Source organism: Camelus ferus, chromosome 7 (assembly GCF_009834535.1).
Source record: "Camelus ferus isolate YT-003-E chromosome 7, BCGSAC_Cfer_1.0, whole genome shotgun sequence".
Lineage (NCBI taxonomy): Eukaryota > Metazoa > Chordata > Mammalia > Artiodactyla > Camelidae > Camelus > Camelus ferus.
In genome coordinates, this window is record NC_045702.1 from 64,069,541 (window position 1) to 64,088,566 (window position 19,026).

At 33.4% G+C, this 19,026-nt stretch overlaps 1 protein-coding gene across 6 annotated transcripts in view; it reads right to left on the reverse strand.

Annotated features, from left to right (window-relative positions):
• The window catches only part of CFAP69 (cilia and flagella associated protein 69), a 53,581-nt gene that overhangs the window by 21,954 nt on the left and 12,601 nt on the right, over positions 1 to 19,026 (reverse strand). For 3 of the 6 annotated variants that reach the window (XR_004321566.1, XM_032484033.1, XM_032484037.1), the window contains 9 exons: positions 17,829 to 17,905; positions 14,885 to 14,983; positions 11,734 to 11,883; positions 11,452 to 11,629; positions 9,659 to 9,782; positions 7,516 to 7,564; positions 7,297 to 7,418; positions 4,863 to 5,079; positions 2,320 to 2,484 (listed from right to left, as the gene is read on the reverse strand). Coding sequence is in view for 5 of the 6 variants with exons in the window: in XM_032484033.1 (XP_032339924.1) it covers positions 2,320 to 2,484; positions 4,863 to 5,079; positions 7,297 to 7,418; positions 7,516 to 7,564; positions 9,659 to 9,782; positions 11,452 to 11,629; positions 11,734 to 11,883; positions 14,885 to 14,983; positions 17,829 to 17,905 (1,181 nt within the window). In the remaining variant the exon portion in view is untranslated. The remainder of the gene's footprint in view (positions 1 to 2,319; positions 2,485 to 4,862; positions 5,080 to 7,296; positions 7,419 to 7,515; positions 7,565 to 9,658; positions 9,783 to 11,451; positions 11,630 to 11,733; positions 11,884 to 14,884; positions 14,984 to 17,828; positions 17,906 to 19,026) is intronic. The other 3 variants (XM_032484034.1, XM_032484035.1, XM_032484036.1) reach the window with 3 other exon arrangements.

Below are 19,026 nucleotides of genomic sequence, written 5' to 3' on the forward strand. Positions count from 1 at the left end.
TGAAGACCTCTTCAGCAACTTAGGCAGCAGTATTCCCTTGCCCTTTAAAATCTCTCCCTAGCTTCTAATCAAAATTTTAAGACTTGAATACAGATGGAATGACATTTGCTATAATATTTTACCTCAAAAAAGAAATTTTTCTTTAAGCTTTAAAAGAGAGACAAAAGTCATGTTTCCTCAGTTAAAGTGGTCACTGGTGGCATTAGCAGGAAGTATGGAGCTATGTTCCAAAGTAAAAGGGCCATGGAACTATCTCCATAGTTGGCCCTGAAGGGGCAATTCTTGTTCCTGTTAGGATGAATTTCAGGGAGGGGATCAGAGTCTAGAAAGACTCGTTGAACATGCTGGAGGCTAAGGAGAGGCATGTAAAGGACAGAGGGCCTATGTTCCCTTACTAGGAAGCACCTTCTAGGAATCCAACCTGGCTGGCTTCAAGTCTGCTTCTCCTTTCTAGATTATCTCCTTCTCCTTCCTACCTGGGTACAGGCATGTCACTTTCCCTGTTGTCTGTGACACATGGTATGTTAATAGTGAATTATTTCCTTCGTATTTCAGTTATCTTTAACTCCCTGCCTTTACCATCTCCTTGTTCAATTCTAAATCACCCAATATAATTCTTTCAGATTTCCTCTTTCTAAAACAGCATTGTACATATATAACTTCCCTGGTCAAAACCACAAATAGCTCCCCATGCTTAAAGAGGATGTAGTTCAAACTCTGTCTGCCATGCAGAACTCTTTTTTTAAAGCTTGGCCTCTGACTAGACAGTTAACTTTATCTCATATTGTCTTCATAAAACTTCGACTCACTTAAGCTAGCTCTGAACACATCATCATGCGTATTTTGGCTTCATGCCTCTGCTCATGCTGTCCCCTTGCTTGAAATATCAAACTCTTTCATTTTTCCTCTTGAAACTAGCCTTATCCTCATACCCTAACTCCATAAAGGTTCCAGTTAAGATTGCCCAGCCTTGAAAACTACCCAAAACCTCTTCGTTTCTGTGGCATATACTTTCTGTTACTCACTATTGCCTTACCAATGGAGCAGGGTAACACATACTATTTATGACATATATCTTTCCTTTTGTTCTAATTAAGGGCAAAGTCCCGAGAGCCCTGCTCTATACATGTTTATGACACTAGTGCCTACACAAAAAGTGTATAAACATTTACATTTACAATGCAATTCCTATTTTTTGAGTGTATTACTACTACAGAGCCCTCTGTTAGATTCAAGTAAGAGAAGGTCCCTGCCCTAAGAACTCACGTGATAAATATCAGCTTCTTTCAAGTTAAAGGAAAAAGGTCCTAAGGAAAAAAGAACCATTGTTATTTGATTTCCCTATCCAATTTGCCACTTGGGTAAAGTTAAGACTTCTTCCTTGACATATGGAATATTGTATTCATCCATTTAGGCGGGGGCCTTATCACTGAGTTCTGTACAATGGACTGTGCACAGAAGTGGTAAAAATCTACTTTCAGGTTCGGTCATCCTATGTAAACTAATCAAGAAAGTGAATGCTTTTGCCTAACCCCCTTTTCAATGTACATGTTTTGCTTACTAGTTTTATTATTAGAGGGCACCACTCCAGTCCAGTAAACGGAAGAGCAGGCAATTAATAGGTAGAAGAGTTTTTGAGTAAGCATTTGTAATTAATTGACATCCAGCAAATTATATCACTTACTCATGAGGCAGTCACTGAACATGAATAAATACAACCCTTACTTCTCAAAGTCAGGGAAGGCTAAGGCCAGAGGACTATTTATTTTTTAACTAATGTAAGATATAAAGCTTTTGTTTAAGCTTTAGGCTTCTGAATTTTACACTGAGCTCACATGTGTGGTGACTTAGCATAGTCAACTCTAAGTTGAAAATCAAGGATATCTTGATATTTCACATCAGAAAAGAATCTCCCATAAACATTTCTCTATACACCAGCATACCAGTGGTCTAGTATATCAAATGCACTAGAAAATGTAATGTTATCCTCTTTTAAAATGACTCCAGAAGGCCTGGCCAAAAAGTGGTGATCTTATCACTAGAAGAAGGAAACATAACAATAGCCCATTACATAAAAAGAGGATAATCCTAAATGAAATGGTACCTGAACTAAGTAAACAAATGTTTAAAGGACAAGTGATCATGATGTTTCAGTAAAGAAAAACTGACTTACAGCAATAATATGAGACAAAAATCAAGTAAATATTTAGGAGTTTGTCAGTTACAGGACAAAATTAATGTGTAGAAAAACATTTCAAACAAAATTTCAAATTTATAAACATTCTGCTTTCATCAGGACATGAACATGTTATATTTTACCTAGCAGTTGCTGAATTGTTCCCTTTTCACAAAGATCCTTGTTTATAGTCTCATTCTCAAGGTAGACCATGGCTCTCAAGAGTCTTAAACTGTAACGCATCTGGGCAAATTTGTTGCCACGGCCACCTGTACCATGAAAACTGTTACCTTGACTAAAGAAAGAATCTATGGAGAAATATCAATAGTTTACATCAATAAATTTAAAATAAAATATTTCAAATAAATAAAACAGAATATATTAAACATCTTTTATATCTATCTTCAAGTTTAAATGGATGTTAAAATTTTGGCCTTTATTTAGAGAAGTATTCCATCCTCCTCTACTTTCTATTGCCAGCATAGAAATATGTGTTTTAAAATTTTACTCAGAAATGTCATTATTTTATATATCTTTTGTAACTTGCTTCTGTTACTTAACATTATGCTTTTAAAAATTATTCACATTGTTACAAGTAGATCTAGATCACTTAGTTCTAACTGCTTTCAGCATCCATTTTATAAATAAGTTTATTCATTCACTAGTACAAACTGCTATAATGAATATTAAAGTTCATGGCCTCTTATTCTCTGCCAAGAGTTTCACCTGTGACACCAGAATCATATAGGTATACCCACAATGAATTTTACTAAAGTTGCCAAATTGTTTCCCAAAGTGGTTATATGGATACAATGTATAAGAAATAGATTGTTCCCAATCTGTTAAATGTGAAATGGTAGTTCATTGTTATCTTAATTTGCAGAGCAATTGCATTTCTCTGATTACCAGGGGGGGTTGAGTGTCTTTTAATTTTTTTGAAAATTTGAGAATATCTCCAAAAATTTTGAAAAATTTTCTTGGCAATCCCTAGTCTTTGTCTACTTCTCTACTGAGTTATTTTCTGTTTAATATGTAGGCATTCTTTATGAATCTGGATTCTAATCCTTCATCAGTCAGAGGGGTAAGTAAATGTCTTCTCTCAATTTGTAGATTTTTATTTTATTCAGATTTGGTCATGCAGTCATTTCTGTTTTACAGTAGTTAATAAATTTAATAATCTTTAGTAATCTGTATAGTTTAAGCTTTTTTGGTTTTTAAAACTCTGTTTCTATCCTGTTATCATAATTTCCTGTTTTCTTCTAAGATTTTTACAGTTTAATTTTTCATATTTAGGGCTTTAATTCATTTTGCAATTGATTTTTTAACATGTTAAAAGGATCTAATTTTTATTTTTTCACATGGAGGGCCAACTGCCCCAGCACCATCCTTCTCTCATTAAGTGGCAATATCATCTCTGATAACACCAGCATCCCATATATTCCGTTCTGCTGGTCTGTTCCTGCTCTAGTACCATACAAGTTTTATTACTATAGCTTTGTGGTAGATTGTGATAAATAACAAGGCAAGTCCTCCTTTCTTTTTTACAATATGCATTCTTTGAAAGATTCTTTTAGAAATTGCTTTATGTTTAATGCTAAAAAAAAAGTTCAAAATACTGTTCTGAGTAGTGTGTATAGGTTAAAAAATGTGAGTTCTGGAGCTGGACTGCCTGTATGAAATACTGGCTCTGCCACTTACTTTGTGGCCAGGAACAAGTTATTTAACTTCTGTGACTGAGTTCTACCTACTGATCAACAGGAATAACAATAGTGCCTATAACTCTTCAATCTGTTGTGAGGACTAAATGCTTTAACCTGCTAAGGGAGTGAAGGCCTACCACATAGTAGGTACTCAATAACTGTTTGCTGTCAGGCTTCCTCCTGTTAGGCAGTATTTCTCTTTTTTGCTTTATAGTCTTCTGTAAATATAAATGTTATAAAGGATAGACAGGAGGGTTGTTTTATTTAATGCACAGTAACTTAGTAAGACTAAATTTAGTGACTCAGCATATTAAAAACCAGGAAATAAAAATAAGCTACAATTTTTTTCTCCTTCATGGATAAATGAGTTCTATTCTTGAGCTAATGAAAATGCATCAGAGCAAAGTTACTACCAGAAAAGAATATAATATCTTCCTTATAATTTTTAAAAAATAATATATTTCTTATTTCCCTACTAAGAACCATGAGAATTGAAATATTCGTACAAACTGGGGCTTGCTAATTTGGTAGACTACATGTGGAGTCATTACTTCTGGCTAGAGATCTAGATTTGAAGCTGCATGAAGGTAAGGATTTTATTTCTTTTGGTCATAAATATATCTTTAGTAGCTAAAACAATATATGGTACCAGTAGGCATGCTATAAATACTTGTTGAATGACTAATTAAAATATTATCAGTACTTAGTATAATTGTTGGATAGGCCTAATATAAAAATTTAGATCGGTTTATATGAATGATTTCTTTTACTGAGAGGTATGAATCAACTATAGCTAATATTTACTATGTCTGACTCTAAATGAAATCTCAGGCTTTTTTCCCTTAAAACAGCATATTAAATACATTAAAATCACTGGCAGCCAGATCTATATTTTTATTTCTCTTATTAATTTTATTTCTTTTTCTACACCATTCAGTTGAAATATGTAGATTAAAATTTTGACAGGAATCTGAAGGGCCACTTACCTTCACTTTCACACCATTCTAGAAATGCAAGGACTCGAGCATTTCCCTGACACAACATATACTCTTCTATTAAAAAAGGAGCCACTGATGACAAAGTGGCAATTGCATGCAGTTGTAATTCTTCATACTGTGCTGCAGACCATTCAATTATTTTCTGTTTCTCGGGCTTTTTAACATAGCTAAACAAAGCCAAAATAACTTTGCCATCAATTAATAACTATGAGAAAGGACAAATAGTACTGTGTTAGAAACATAATTAGAGCAGTTTTATTTAATAAAATTAAATAAAAGATTTCCAATCTGATGTGTTATTGATGACCACTTCAAAATATTTCCTTCCTAAAGATCCCAACCTATATTAAGTACCAAAAGTTAAAAAATTAAAACACCAAAAACTAAACTCAATAGTAATGGCTTGACTGTGTTCCCCTTTCTGGGATTTGCACTTTATAGCTGACAATATGCAAATTACATCCTACTTATGATAAAAACCACAATAGTAGAAAATTTGGGGCAAATAAACTGCTGGTTATTTCTCTCTTCCTCACTTTTTAAAAAATGGAAACATTTCACAGACTCAACTGTATATATACTTTAAGAAATCAATTTTATTTGATGTTATGATAATGACTATGGCTATTTTTAAGCACACGCAGCAGAACTTATACAAATATTCTATCCAATGAATGCCACATTTAATTAAATGCCTAGAATTTTTAAATTGTATTGAATCCATGATTTCAATATAAATAAAACAATATATATATATATAGCTATTATAATGTTTAATCAAGTTAATATTATAGCTGATTCTTATGATACGTATTTATGGTTCACAAGACAGTAACACACCATGTGCTATATTCTATTCAATTTACTTTTCATCTGGCATTATTCTACAAAGACTTTTTTACAATAACATCTACGAATTTTTCCAAAGTTTTTATAATTCCACATGGAAAGAACACAAGATTCAGAATTGAGAAAACAAGAACATTAGCTCTAGCATCGCTGCAAGTATTAAGTAGGTAATTTTTTTTTTAAATACTCCGTGAACTGCAAATAACAGTACACATATTCATTATCACTACTTTTATTGGGCCACAAACATATGGCATAAAAAAATTAGTTGATTCCATTGCTTACATACTGCTTTAAGAAGCTTACCATGGTCTTTGTGCATTTGACTCTACTATCAACTAAAATTGGTTTATAGGCTATAGTATAAATTTTATTTGTCTTTTGTAGCTATCATCTTAATAGCTATGTAATACTCAAATAGAATAATAAACCATAGTGAATGGTTTTTCCTATATGGCATTTCAGAAAATACATTTAGGTTCTATGTAGTATATATTGTTATATACTATGTATACTATACTATATTATATATGAATAATAGTAATATATGAATATGAATAATAAAGTTCTAACTGTAAAGACAGTTTTTTTCTGAGCATTTTTTAGTATATTCTTCAAAGTGGCATTACCAAAAAAATTTTTAACTCTTTTAATACTCATAATATTTCTAGGATAGGTGAGATAGGTGTTTTCCCCATTTTGAAGTTGAGATACCTAGGATTTAGAGAAACTAAGCAACTTATTCAGGATCACGTAGCTAGCAAGTGACAGCACTGGATTCCACCTGACTAAAGCCTTAACCACTATACTATACCACCTTTATATTATCATTAATAATATTGATAGAATGCATTTCTCTTTGGAACTTGAAAGATTTCTAAGACTAAAATGAAACTTCATTTAATGCAGTAAATAACTAAACTAATGGAATTGTTAATAAGTAGTATCTTTTTCTAAAGCTTTATAGTTTACAAAGTTTTCATCTCAATCTCACAACAGAAGGAAGAACTGAGCCTCAGAAAGTTTAGGTGATTTTGCCAGTGCCACACAGCTGGTAGGTGATAAGACAGAAATGAAATTCATTTCCAGTGTTTCTCAAATTATATCATGCTGTTATGTAGGATATAAAGTTTTAAGATAAATTTATTGGTATATGGGTTTTTATGGAGAAAAAGCAGGTTCATAAGGGTTTTAGATTGGTGGCACAGAATTAGCAATTTCCTCCAGCATTAAATCATTTGTTATTACTATGGTCAGAGATAGACTATCAGGCTGGATGGGCCCATATGGATTTTCTTTTATTTTATGTTCTCTTATTCAGGAGATCTAAACATATAAATAAATCTCCAAATTTCTCCTGCTTTTCCTTGGTCTATGTGGTTTAAATTTAGGTAAATTCATGGTTCACTAATAGATAAGCAAAAGAAATTTTGAAAGGGTGAAATTCCAGTGAATAAGAGTTTGTTACTTTCCATGGTAAACATACAGGCATTATGATGAGAGATTTGCTGCCATGACTTTTAAAAAGTTGTACTACGAAGTGAGACAATTTAAATTTTTGATTACTCTTTACCTGTATAGTAGATAAATCTTTACATAAGATCACAATTATATTGAATAGCAGTTTCTTCAACTCAAAATCTTCATAGGAATTAGAAAGCTTAAGACCTTTTACCAAAGGATTTTGACTTTTAACTGTGAGGGGGAGAAAAAAAGAAAGGTAAAATGAAAGCTGAAATGATGTATAAGATTCATTAAGACAATTGTAAGTTGAAAATTTTATGGTTTTTACCTTCATTAAAGGTTGCAAATAGTATCAAATCCCTGGTAAAGCCACATTCCTAATATAAATATACAAAATAAACAGAAGTGTGAATTAATTACATGGAAATTAAGTTACTGATGGCCATATTTACTTAATATTTAAGCATCTTTATCAGATTCTCCCTGTCATTCATTTGAATTCATAAAGCACTAATAATAGGAAGGGATGAAAGCAAGAAAATAAAAGCATATAGCCAAATAAACTGGTAATTTAGTTAATATTAAACTTACTTCTGTAGGTTCTAAGAAATATGTTGGTCTATGTTTTACAAGTTGCTGTTTAAAATTTGGTAAGAACCCAAAATGTATTGCAACAAGTTACCTATGTAATTCATTATCTATACCTTCGAGTGACAAAATAAGGGAAGAAAATAGTTGTTTTTAACAGCTTTTCTTCTTAAACACCCCCAGCTCCCTAATACATCAAAGGTTTGGCCAGGAGATAACAAAACAGTTCTTACTAAACATGAAAATTACTGAAGAATGACCAGAACTGCAAACATTTCAGCATGAGGAAACTGCTGTTCAGAGATATCCTAGTTGGACTTTGTACATTAGGGAGAATCTATATGAGCAAACCTTGGGCTTTTGAGCTTGCCAACTTCATATTCCTACTACTTTAAGATCCATGTGGTTTCTTGAAAATGTGAAGATGTTATTCCTGTTGACTCACATTCATGGAATTCACCTGAATATTTGCAACGATGTTAATGAGAATTTGACTAAGGGCCTCCAGAGAAACAGAGGACCACCTACACATTACAGCCTTGACAATGAAGCTATGTCAGACTGTTTCCCCATTTGCACAGTGTGAATTCCATGACTGTTCTCTTATGTTCTGATCACCAGCTGTTGATTGATACGGGGTTGAAGACATCATTGCCAAATTTCCTTTAAGTACAGCTTGGGACATGTGTGCTGATATGTGAATATTGCTGCCAGAGATTTCTACTCTAGGATGTCAATCATAATGATTTTTACATTATAAAATATGAGGAGGGGCAGCTTCTGGTATGGCTGAGTAACTCCTACAAGAAACTCTCCTATAGGTAACAATTATAAACTCTGAACAAAATATAAAAACAACTATCTTGTAACCAAAACCAAGCAGAAACTGGTGGGAATCAGGACTTGGAAGTAGGAAATGGTACTGCATGAGTTTCTCTCTCTCCTTTTGTTTTTTTAAATGGCTTTTTAGACTGAGTCCAAGCCCTAATCTATACCATATAGGGATGCTAAAACTCAGGATAAACTTGTAATCTAATGGTTTGAAGAACCAGAGGACAGAGGCAATCACAGGGCAACCAGTGGGACAATATCAAAAGCATAAGTGTAGTCAGAGTTCCATAAGAATAGGAAAGAGAGAATGGAGCTGAAAAAAATACTTGAAGAATAATGGCATAAAATTCTCCAAATTTTTACTTAAATTTACATATTCTGGAAGCTCTATGAATCTAAAGCAGGATAAATACAAAGAAAATCACATCTTGGCACATCATAGTAAAACTGCTAAAAACCAAAGATAGAATGAAAATCTTGAAAACAGCCAGAGAACAAAATGATACATATTACGTAAGGAAACAACAATTTGAAACAATGACTACTTATTGGAAACAGTGGAGGCCAGAGACAGTGGAATGTCTTTAAAGTGCTAAGAGGAAAAAAGAAAAAACCTGCAACCTAGAATTCCATCTTCTGTGAACACAGATTTCGAAAATTAAGGTAAATCCAATATATTTTCAGATAAAAGAAACTAAGAGAATTTGTTGCCAGCAGGCAGCAGATCTGCATCACAAGAAATGGTAAAGGAAGTTCTTTAGGTGAAAGAGAAATGATACCAGATAGGAACTCATATCATCAGGAAGGATAGAAACACATCATAAGTAGTAAATATATGGGTAAATTATAACATATGAGGAAGATCTCAAGCTTCCGAAAGATGCAAAGAAGAACTGGCAGAGTGCAAGTATACTGGTGACTACCATGACATTATAATATAACTTGGCATTACAACAAAGTACATAAACTTTACAACATACTTTATGACTCCCTCCTTCCCCCACACCCACAACTTCCACAATTAAAATGAATGCAAATTGACTCATACTTACAATCATTGGTGCTCCAGGATTTTGAGCTATAATTGTAGTGATCACTAATATATCATTTCTAAGCTGACGATCATAATGACTAAAACCTCTTGTAAGCAGACTTTTAAATACTTCCTTCAAAGCCCTAGAAAATAAAATCAGATCTTTAAAGCCATATTTCTATGGAAATACTACTTAAGTGTTTATCAACAAAATCTCCCTTTTTATATTATACTACTTATTTCGAAGTATTTCTAATCTTTTCTCTTTCCAAATCCATCTCTAATTCACTGTACCAGATAAGAATCCCTCACTCCAATCTATACATGATGGTCAAAGTGGCTGCTTTAAAATAAACATTCAGTCACATCGTTTTCCTTTTAAAACTAGTTAAAGGCTTTTCTTTGTTCTTAGGATAAAGTCCTACCTCCTTACCAAGGTTTTCATGTTTTGATCCCTGCTAACTTTGTTAGCTTCATCTCTCACTGTTTTACCCTATACCTCCTACTCTCACCATATTGAATTTCTTTCAGTTTTTAAATTTTACTTTGTTCTACTTTTACTTCTGCTCCCATCCAGGATGCTCTCTGCATGCAAAACTCTTCTGTGTTGCTAATTCATACTTATCATTCAATACCAGATTAGGGTTTTTGAGGAAGTGTTGATTACTCTCCAAATCTGAGTCAGGTTCCCTGTATAAAGGGCATTTGTTGCTTTGCCTCCTAGGACTGACCCATTTGCTCTTCTTATTGATAATGGTGCCCTTATTTTTATTTAGGCATTTGGTCTTTCCCCACTTTTGGTCTTGTAAAGCTGCCTTCAACTAAAAGGAAGCTAGTTAGAGCATTCCTTCTTTCTGTCACTAGGCATTCACTCTGAAATGAGCATATGGCCAACACCAGACCACTCAGAGTCAACAGGGACTCGACTGAAAGAATTTTCTTTGAGGTTTCAGAATAGCAAGTCTTCTGTTCTGCTTGATTTAGGGTTTGATGGTGTGAACTTAAGACTTCTTAGGTCTCACCATGTGGATCTTGAGACTAAAAGCCAACATAGTGCAAAATAGTGCATAGAGATGAAGAGGGCCCAAGTCCTGGTATTTGCTGGGCCTTAAATACAGCTGCACAAGACACCAGTTTTATCCTTGATTTTTTAATTACATGAGCCCTTAAATTTCCTATATGGTTTAAATCAGTTGGCTTGAGGGTTTAGTCACTTGCAAACAAAAATGTGCTAATTCACCCCTTTCTGGAAAACATGTAGCTCCTTAACATTTCTTCATAACATTTATATGCTCTCTTTTAGTCGCCTACTTACTTGTCCATCTCTCCTAATATAATGCAAGTTCCATAAAAGCAGAGACCATTTCTGCACTGTTTTCAATTGTATTTCTACAGCCTAGTACTGAACTTGGCACAGAGCAGACAATAATTATTTGATAAATGAATAAGCAAATAAAGGTTCACTCATATTTTATTGCTAATGCTTACTGTAGTATCTGGAAGACAGTAAGTACTCAAAAATAGGTTTACTGAATGAATGAATGAAACAGTTCTTCTAAGTGCCTAATTGTACTTTATACATATTCAAAGACATACTTTAGTTTTGTTAACAAGATACTTTAAAAGCCTTCCACATAAAAAAGTGACTTGTTCTTGTGCAGATGCATTTATAATATGGTACAAAAAATGTTCCAAAACATAGCCTTTACATAAATCAAAAGCTTAATTGAATACAAATTCAAAGATTTTAGTTATGTCACTGGCTATCATTTTAAGGTTAAAAAGCATTCCTATCTAACCACATATACTTACAGCACACATTCCAAGTTACTAAGTTGCTGTATGATTTCTTCTTTTGAAGATTTTTCCAGTAAGTTCCAAAGTATTTCGGATGAACGAAACAGAAGTTGTCCAGAGGGATCTGGGTCATTGAGGTGAGCACAGATTCCACTGGCTGCTTGTGCTTTCACCATTAAAGTGCAATTAACTTCTGAAAATAAGTTTTAAAATTATTTCTGTTGTACAGTTTTGACATCATTAGATAGAAACAAAAATAGTTGGGAACGAAGTGTTCAAATTTAATAATATACAAACCAGAAGTTGAGAGATGTTGCAGAGCTTTAAGCACCCAAAGTTTCTCAACAAGTTGATTTTCTAGCAAGGCCAATGACTGGGCCATTGTTTTTGCCAGTCCTCCAACTTCAGCCATTTTAATCTTATACAATGAACTAGCTTGCTGGTAACCTAACAACAATTAATGAATAAATATGTACAATTTTTTCACATAGTAATCATCTACAATAAACAAAGAAATGAGTAATTTATCATTAAACAACAGCAACAACAACAAAAACTTCAAAGAATGTATGGCATTTTAAAATGGTATAGCACAGGGATAGGCAAACTTTGTCTATAAAAGGCCAGGTAGTAAGTATTCTAGGCTTTGCAGGTTATAGGGTTTCTTTCTCAAATATTCAACTCTGTTATCCTAGCACAAAAGCAGGCATAAACAATACAAAAATAAACCAGCGTGGCTGTGCTCTAATAAATGTTTATTTACAGAGGGGCGATTTTGGCCTGGGGTTCATAGTTTGCTAATCCCTACTAATAGCATTTCAAAGAGGACCAAAAATTTGGAAGCATATCTTACATTCTATAAAGGAAAAATATTTATTTGTCAGTAGATATACCTTTTAATAAAGGAAAATGGCATGATTACAAATACAAGTGTTTTCACTATTCAAGTTAGTGCATTACTATAGTGCTTTCAAGTGGCAAAAGTTATATAATTTGACAATGAAATAAGAGGTGCAAATGTAATGCTGTTCTGATAAACGCTAGTGAATATGGTATTTTAAGGAAGCTTGATTCTTGGCGACATGTCTTATAAGAATTTCCTTCTGCCTTAGTGCCTGTGAGAAACACCACCTCTCCTTTGGTAGGTTGCAAAGGTGCCTGCTCAGCTACATTCAGCTAGAGAAATTACACATCAGAGGGTACTTGCTCTCCTGAGATGCAGCTAATTTTCTCTTAGTGATGTAATTATCTAACTTCTTGACATCTCAACTTTGAGACCAACTAGACCTTTAACTTTGCCATAGTTCTGAGATGTCTGTCAGTCTCTTATTTTTCCGAATTTGATCTTTGGCTCTGGACAAGGCCTGGCCCATTCCTGTGATAGGTTCTCTATGGTATGCCCTGGCTACTCACTTTAGGCATTTAAAAAGTATAAAGAGGAAACCAAAAATTGCCATAATTTCACCATCCAAAGACAACAACATTAACATTCTGGTATATTTCTTATTGATATTTTAATGTATGCATATAATTTGAACAATATACTGTATGCAGAATTTCATATTTTACTGTAGCCACTATACATTTTATATAAGCCTTTTCTCATTCTATAAAATATTTTCCCAAATATGATTTTATTTGCATAATACTCTGTCATATGCATGGACCAAAATGTACTTTATACTTACTGTATTTTTATATATCAAGTTTACATTTTTATAGAAGAATATAGTAATATTAAGTCTCATAGACTTGATTCCTGTCTGCAGGGCTATGTCTCTTATAATTGCTCTACTGAGGACTTTTCAGCTGTGGACCCATCACTTGAAACTAACTGAGTGACAGCTAGTGAGAACATTGCCTTAGGGTCCTAATTTTCAGAGCCTGATCAAATTAAGATCAACCTCACTTCTCTGCACCTTAACTCCTCTGTCTTGTCTTATACACCAGTTGTCTCCCTGTCTATCTTAAAGAAGGGTGCCTATATATTGCCAAGGTTAATCCTAAACCTGTGCTCTTAATTCCATTCTCTCGTGCTTTCTTTGGGAATTTCATCCTCTCATTTTCCATGTACTAGCTTCTTGTTCCTCTGCCTGTGGGGGAAAGCATCACCTATCCTCAAAATTGAAAACAACAACAAAACCAAATATCTTTCTTTGATTTTGCTACCAGTTGACTTGTTCTCCATCTTCCTTGTTTTTCTTCACCATCTGATCTTAATAAGTTTGCATTCACTGCCTCTACTGCCTCATGACCACTGCCTTTACTCTCACAATCCTCACTTTCTTCAGTCCTGTATCTGCCCTGACCAGTTTATGGAAATAGATCTGCCTATGATGAACTACAGCTTTTCAGATACCACATCATTTGGCATTTTCATCCCTCAGTTACAGAAGCCTCTACAGTATTTGACACTGAGACCACTTCTTCCTTCATCAAACATTTCATTGATTTGCAACAAAACATGGTGGTCTTTAGCTTTTCATCCTCCTCTTTGAACCTTTTCTTCACTACCAATTTCTTTGGATTTTTTTTTTCTCCAGATCTCAATATGAGCACTTTCCATATTACTATTCTTGGTCACTTGCTGTTTATATGCTTTATCTCCTGGAAAACTCAAGCATCCTGACGGTTTCAATTTTCATTTCTATTTGGATGAATTCCAAACCTGTATTTCTGGTCTCTGCTGTTTATTTCATCCATAGCTGAAATCTGACAGTTAATAATCTCTTTACTCATTTCTCTACTTCAGATGTCTTCCCATTTTCCCCTAGTCATAAGTAATCCTTCTCTTCTACTAGAGCCTTATTTGCACCTATCTTAAGGTGCATATAACTTTAAAATATATTTTACATCTTCTCTCCTTTCCTAGATTGATTATAAATTACAGAAACTTTATGAAGGTAGAAAGTATGTCCTAAACAACATTATATCTACCACATTGCAAGTGCCCTCTACCTTGATATCACATTTTAGTGTGACTCGTTTTATCGTTATATATTAAGATCCTTTAGCTGTAGCATGCAGAACTCTTTTTCCAAACATGGTGGAAATGTTATTAGCATTAGGAATTTAACATATAATTGGACGGGATAGATATTACAAATAATTATAAAATGTTAGAAAATAATAAATAATATTATCAACAGTATTAAATAACATTAACTAATAGTAATCATCATAATTAAACTAATTTGGGTATGATTTAAAAATTCTGTCACAAATATTTGGCATCAAAATAAAAATATGCAAATCTAAAGTTGAAAAAATTATATACAATTTTTTTTTGTTTAAAATGACTGAAGAGTTTCCAGCTACCAAAAAAAATGTTTTTGACGTGCTGCATTTATGATCCCACTGGTTCTTTCCAAGTTCGGAGAGAAATGAGACAGAATGTTCTGTTTTACAAAGATGTAAGTTATTACTGAAAGAGTACTGAAAACTTCACCTGGAATATGCTGCTTTGGTGGTTCTGCATGATAAAAGTCAGTTATACACTTACAAATTTGTATCCTCAATTCAGAACTCGGTACTTTCATTAAGTCACCTGCCAGAAAGATACACCAATGCTATTTAATAACAATGTCATTAAGTTTATTTGCAAATTTAACCATAAAGTGTTAGTAATATGAGTACTTAAAATATCCTCATCAGAGATTCAGACTGGATCACATAATATATACACACACATACCACACACACAAAATACCTTGGATATATCTTTGTAACATTTGGCCTCTCAATCAACTCATTCTCTCCTTCCCAGGAAGAAAAGAATGGTAATTAAGAGCATAAATGCTGGAACTAGATTGTCTAAGATTAAATCCTGGCTCTGCCACTTACTACCTGTATAAACGTGTCTCTTAGTTTTCTCATCTATAAAATGGTACAGCAATAGTTACTACTTTAAAGATTGCTGTGAGAATTAAATGAGTTAGTATAAGAAAAGTTGAGAGTTTTCCTCCCTAACTAGAGAGTCAGTGATTCGTTGCCTCTAATAGTGCATCCTTTGCTTAGAGAAGTTCCAAGTGAGCTCTGCTCTTCAATTTGTTGACAGACTGGAAGACAGTGAGTTTCTGGGCAGTCTTTGCCCTGCAGGTAATAGTTTAATATATGTTTAAGTTATTGTGGTGGAGATAGACGATAGGGAGGATTCCTTTTCAGTCATATCTAAACTACTTTTGAATTGGCTTCAGCCTTTACTTCAGTCTGGATTGTATTTGCTCTGGTGAAGTCCTGCAAGTATGATCCCCAAGAAAATCTGAAAAGAATCTGTGGGATTCTGGAAATGATCCATGCCCTCTGGATGCTGAGGACAACTGGAGTCAGGAATATCAGCTTCAGGACTGCATCAGATCTGATTGGATTCTCTGAGGGAAAGAGATATTTAGGTGTTCCTTGAAGACTTGTGTTTTGCATTAGGCCTTGCCTAACGTTCATCTCTGAGGGTAGGTAGTCAGTACGTGGGGAAGCACGTAGACAGGGAGGGAGCACGTAGGAAAGCCTTATCCTTGCTTTAGGAGACTCTATCTGGAAAACACATCACTTAAAAAAAAAAAAACAGTTTCAAGATTATTCTCTTAAATTTTTTGGACCTGTCCTTTGAAGTTGAAAAGTCACTATGTTTTGAAAAAAATTAGGGCAACAGGAATAACTAAACTTTCCCAACAAAACTAGACAAGTTTATGGGAAATTCTAAGATTTCTCATGTGCTTCTCCACCCTTTTAGTTCCTGTTAAGTTTAGATCATTTCTCATAGTTTCCTGTTTTATAATCTCAGGGCAGAGTACCAACTTTTTCCTTAACATGTTTCCAGAATTCTGTTCTTCAGTCAGAGATATCTATCATTTAGAAGAAAAGGTAATATAATTTACTAGTAATAGTAGAAACTGGGCAGTTATTAGTAAAAATGAATAGCCTTTGTTCAACACTTTACACTACAATTATTTTAGTTTAAACTCATGTGTCTAACAATTAAAAAAATAAGAGACAGAACAGCAGTACTTGCAGTCAATAATCTGTAAAAGGAGTTCATTTTAAGCTAAAAGTTCATACTGCCATCAAGTGAGGCTGTGATATATCACTTCTTGGCCTTTTGGTTAAGATCAAGTAAAGTGAGGCAGTGATGTGTTCTGTAGGCGGGCATTCAGCAAAGAGCAGACAGACACAGTAAGAAAGGACTGTGTATTTAGTACACAAATGTCTGCCAATACTTTTGGAGGCAACATTTTAAAATAATAAGGGCAAGAGAGACATTTTTTAAATGTTATGAACCAAACCTATACTTTTTATCTGTTAATATTATCATATCCTCTTCTGGGTTGTCTTCACGTTCTAAATTTTCGTTGATGATAGAGAGTCACAGAATTAGTTTCTCATTAGTTTCCAGCCTGCCTGCTTCTTAAGGTCTCTTATCTAACTCCCCATGTTTATTCTAATCTCATTGACCCATTTTAGGCCATAATTTCTTCACCCTTTTTAGGCCATAATAATTTCTCCCAAAGTACCTACAGCTGAAGACTATGAAACTTATTTAGACATAAAAGTGTTAGTGTTTGTGTTAAAAATTTTAAATGCTTTTTACTTATATCTGTCTCCAACATCTTTCAGTATGGAGTATAATGGTGGGAATATAACCAGTCAGTAAATACTTATTTTTCATTTGTTGGGCCAGTTGTGTATCTTTTATTTCTCCTGTACAGAGACCTAAATGAATAAGCATAAATTTAATGTAGAATTTGTTTTGGGAACACACTGTTATGTCCCAGAGGCTGATTCAAGGAGCTAGTGTTTGATCTCATTTCTAGGAAATTATTACTTTCTCTAGAAAATTGAGCAATAACCTAAACACCTGCTTATGATACTTTTTCATATTTTTATATATAAAACACAGGCATCTTTATGTATATTACACTAAAGTTCCCAATATTTCCACCACTTTATGATTTTATTTAAGACTTTAAATTATTCAATGAACAATTTGGTTCTCAATCAATTCTAGCACTCAGTTAGATTCTAGCAATTATTAGAGGTCAAAGTTGAAAACACTTTTGCTGAAAGAAAGGGACACACAGTTTTGATTTACCAAAAAAGTTAACAAACATTTCATCAAACTTGAATATATAACATCAAGACAAATAAGCACAAAGAAGTATCTGCTAGCCCTTCTACTTAAGGAACAAAGAACCCTGTTGGTATCATGAAATACCAGAGTGGAAGACAATACAGAAATTATCATCAAGCACACTATGATTCATTCCCAACAAGAAAACAAGAAAAGAGCCTAGATTTGGAGGAGTACTCTCTGTGAAACTTAGTGCAGAGATATTTCATTCTTGTCAGTAGGACCTGTCATATGTTACACCCCTCTATCTAAGGAAATCTCAACTCACCCAGAAGTGCAATTGAATTAGCAGTATCTTCAGCATATGTTATTTCATCCGATACTTTCTTTTTCAAAAATGGCAGGCTTCAGTAAGAATGAAGAATATACAAGTTATGTTTAATGAAGTCCTTAATTGAAGCATCATTTGCAAAGTAGAGGAAAATTTATTTTCTATAGATTATAATGAAGACAGTATCCTATTTTTAGCCCTAGAGAATTAACAAATATCAGAATTTTTTGTGTGTGTTTCTAACTAGCTGACCCCGAATAAAATAAGATAAAATAAAATGGGTTTATAAAAATGAAGAGAGATGGACATAAGAGGCAAGGATTAAGAGAGTCATCTTGCAACTGCATAAATTAAAAAACTTAAGGATCCTTTTTCTCTCTGAGGGCAAAATAATAGATCATACCTGTACTTCTATCAAAAATTAGAAAGCCATTGGGTAATCTGATACAAATCATAGATCTAGGACTACCCATAACTTAAAAGCTGTTCAAGGCCTTTTTATGATGTTTTTGAAACTCTATTTAATAGATCAATGGTCTATTTGTTTTTAAAGGTCAGTGAGCTTTTCCTTATTAACTGGATCAGTTACCACCCACAAAATAACAAATACACTTTTTGAGACAGTAAAGAATTCAAGTTAACAAATATTAATTATATTAGACTCACACGTCACAGCTACTATAACCAAAGTTATTTGAAAATAATTTAGTTACAAATCATAAAAGGGCACTCAAACCTAGGTCATACAGCCTAAATGTCAAAGAGAGAAAAATCATTTTTTAAATACAAAATAGAAACTATTTCAGCATTCCAAGAATCAAAATTTGAAACTCCTGAGTTATTTTAAAATATTTAATATATCTTATATATAGAACTTTACACTTATTTTTTTAAAAAAATTAACCAAGTGGTTGAAAAACAACGTTTAGAATTATCACATGGGGATGTATATATGGGCCAACTGGAATTAAAAGATATTTCAAAGGCAATCTATAAAAATTGGACAATTTTATAAATGCCATATAGGTTCATTTCTAGTGTTTATTAGAAGTTTTCAATCAAAATAAATAACTTATTAGTTATCCAGCTCATTGTTGAATCTCTAAAGTGAAGAACTCTAAAGCTAGTTCTTCTTGTCTTCAAGTTTTTCCTTTCCTACCAAAGGAAACAACCTAAAAGATAAAGCATCAGGAAG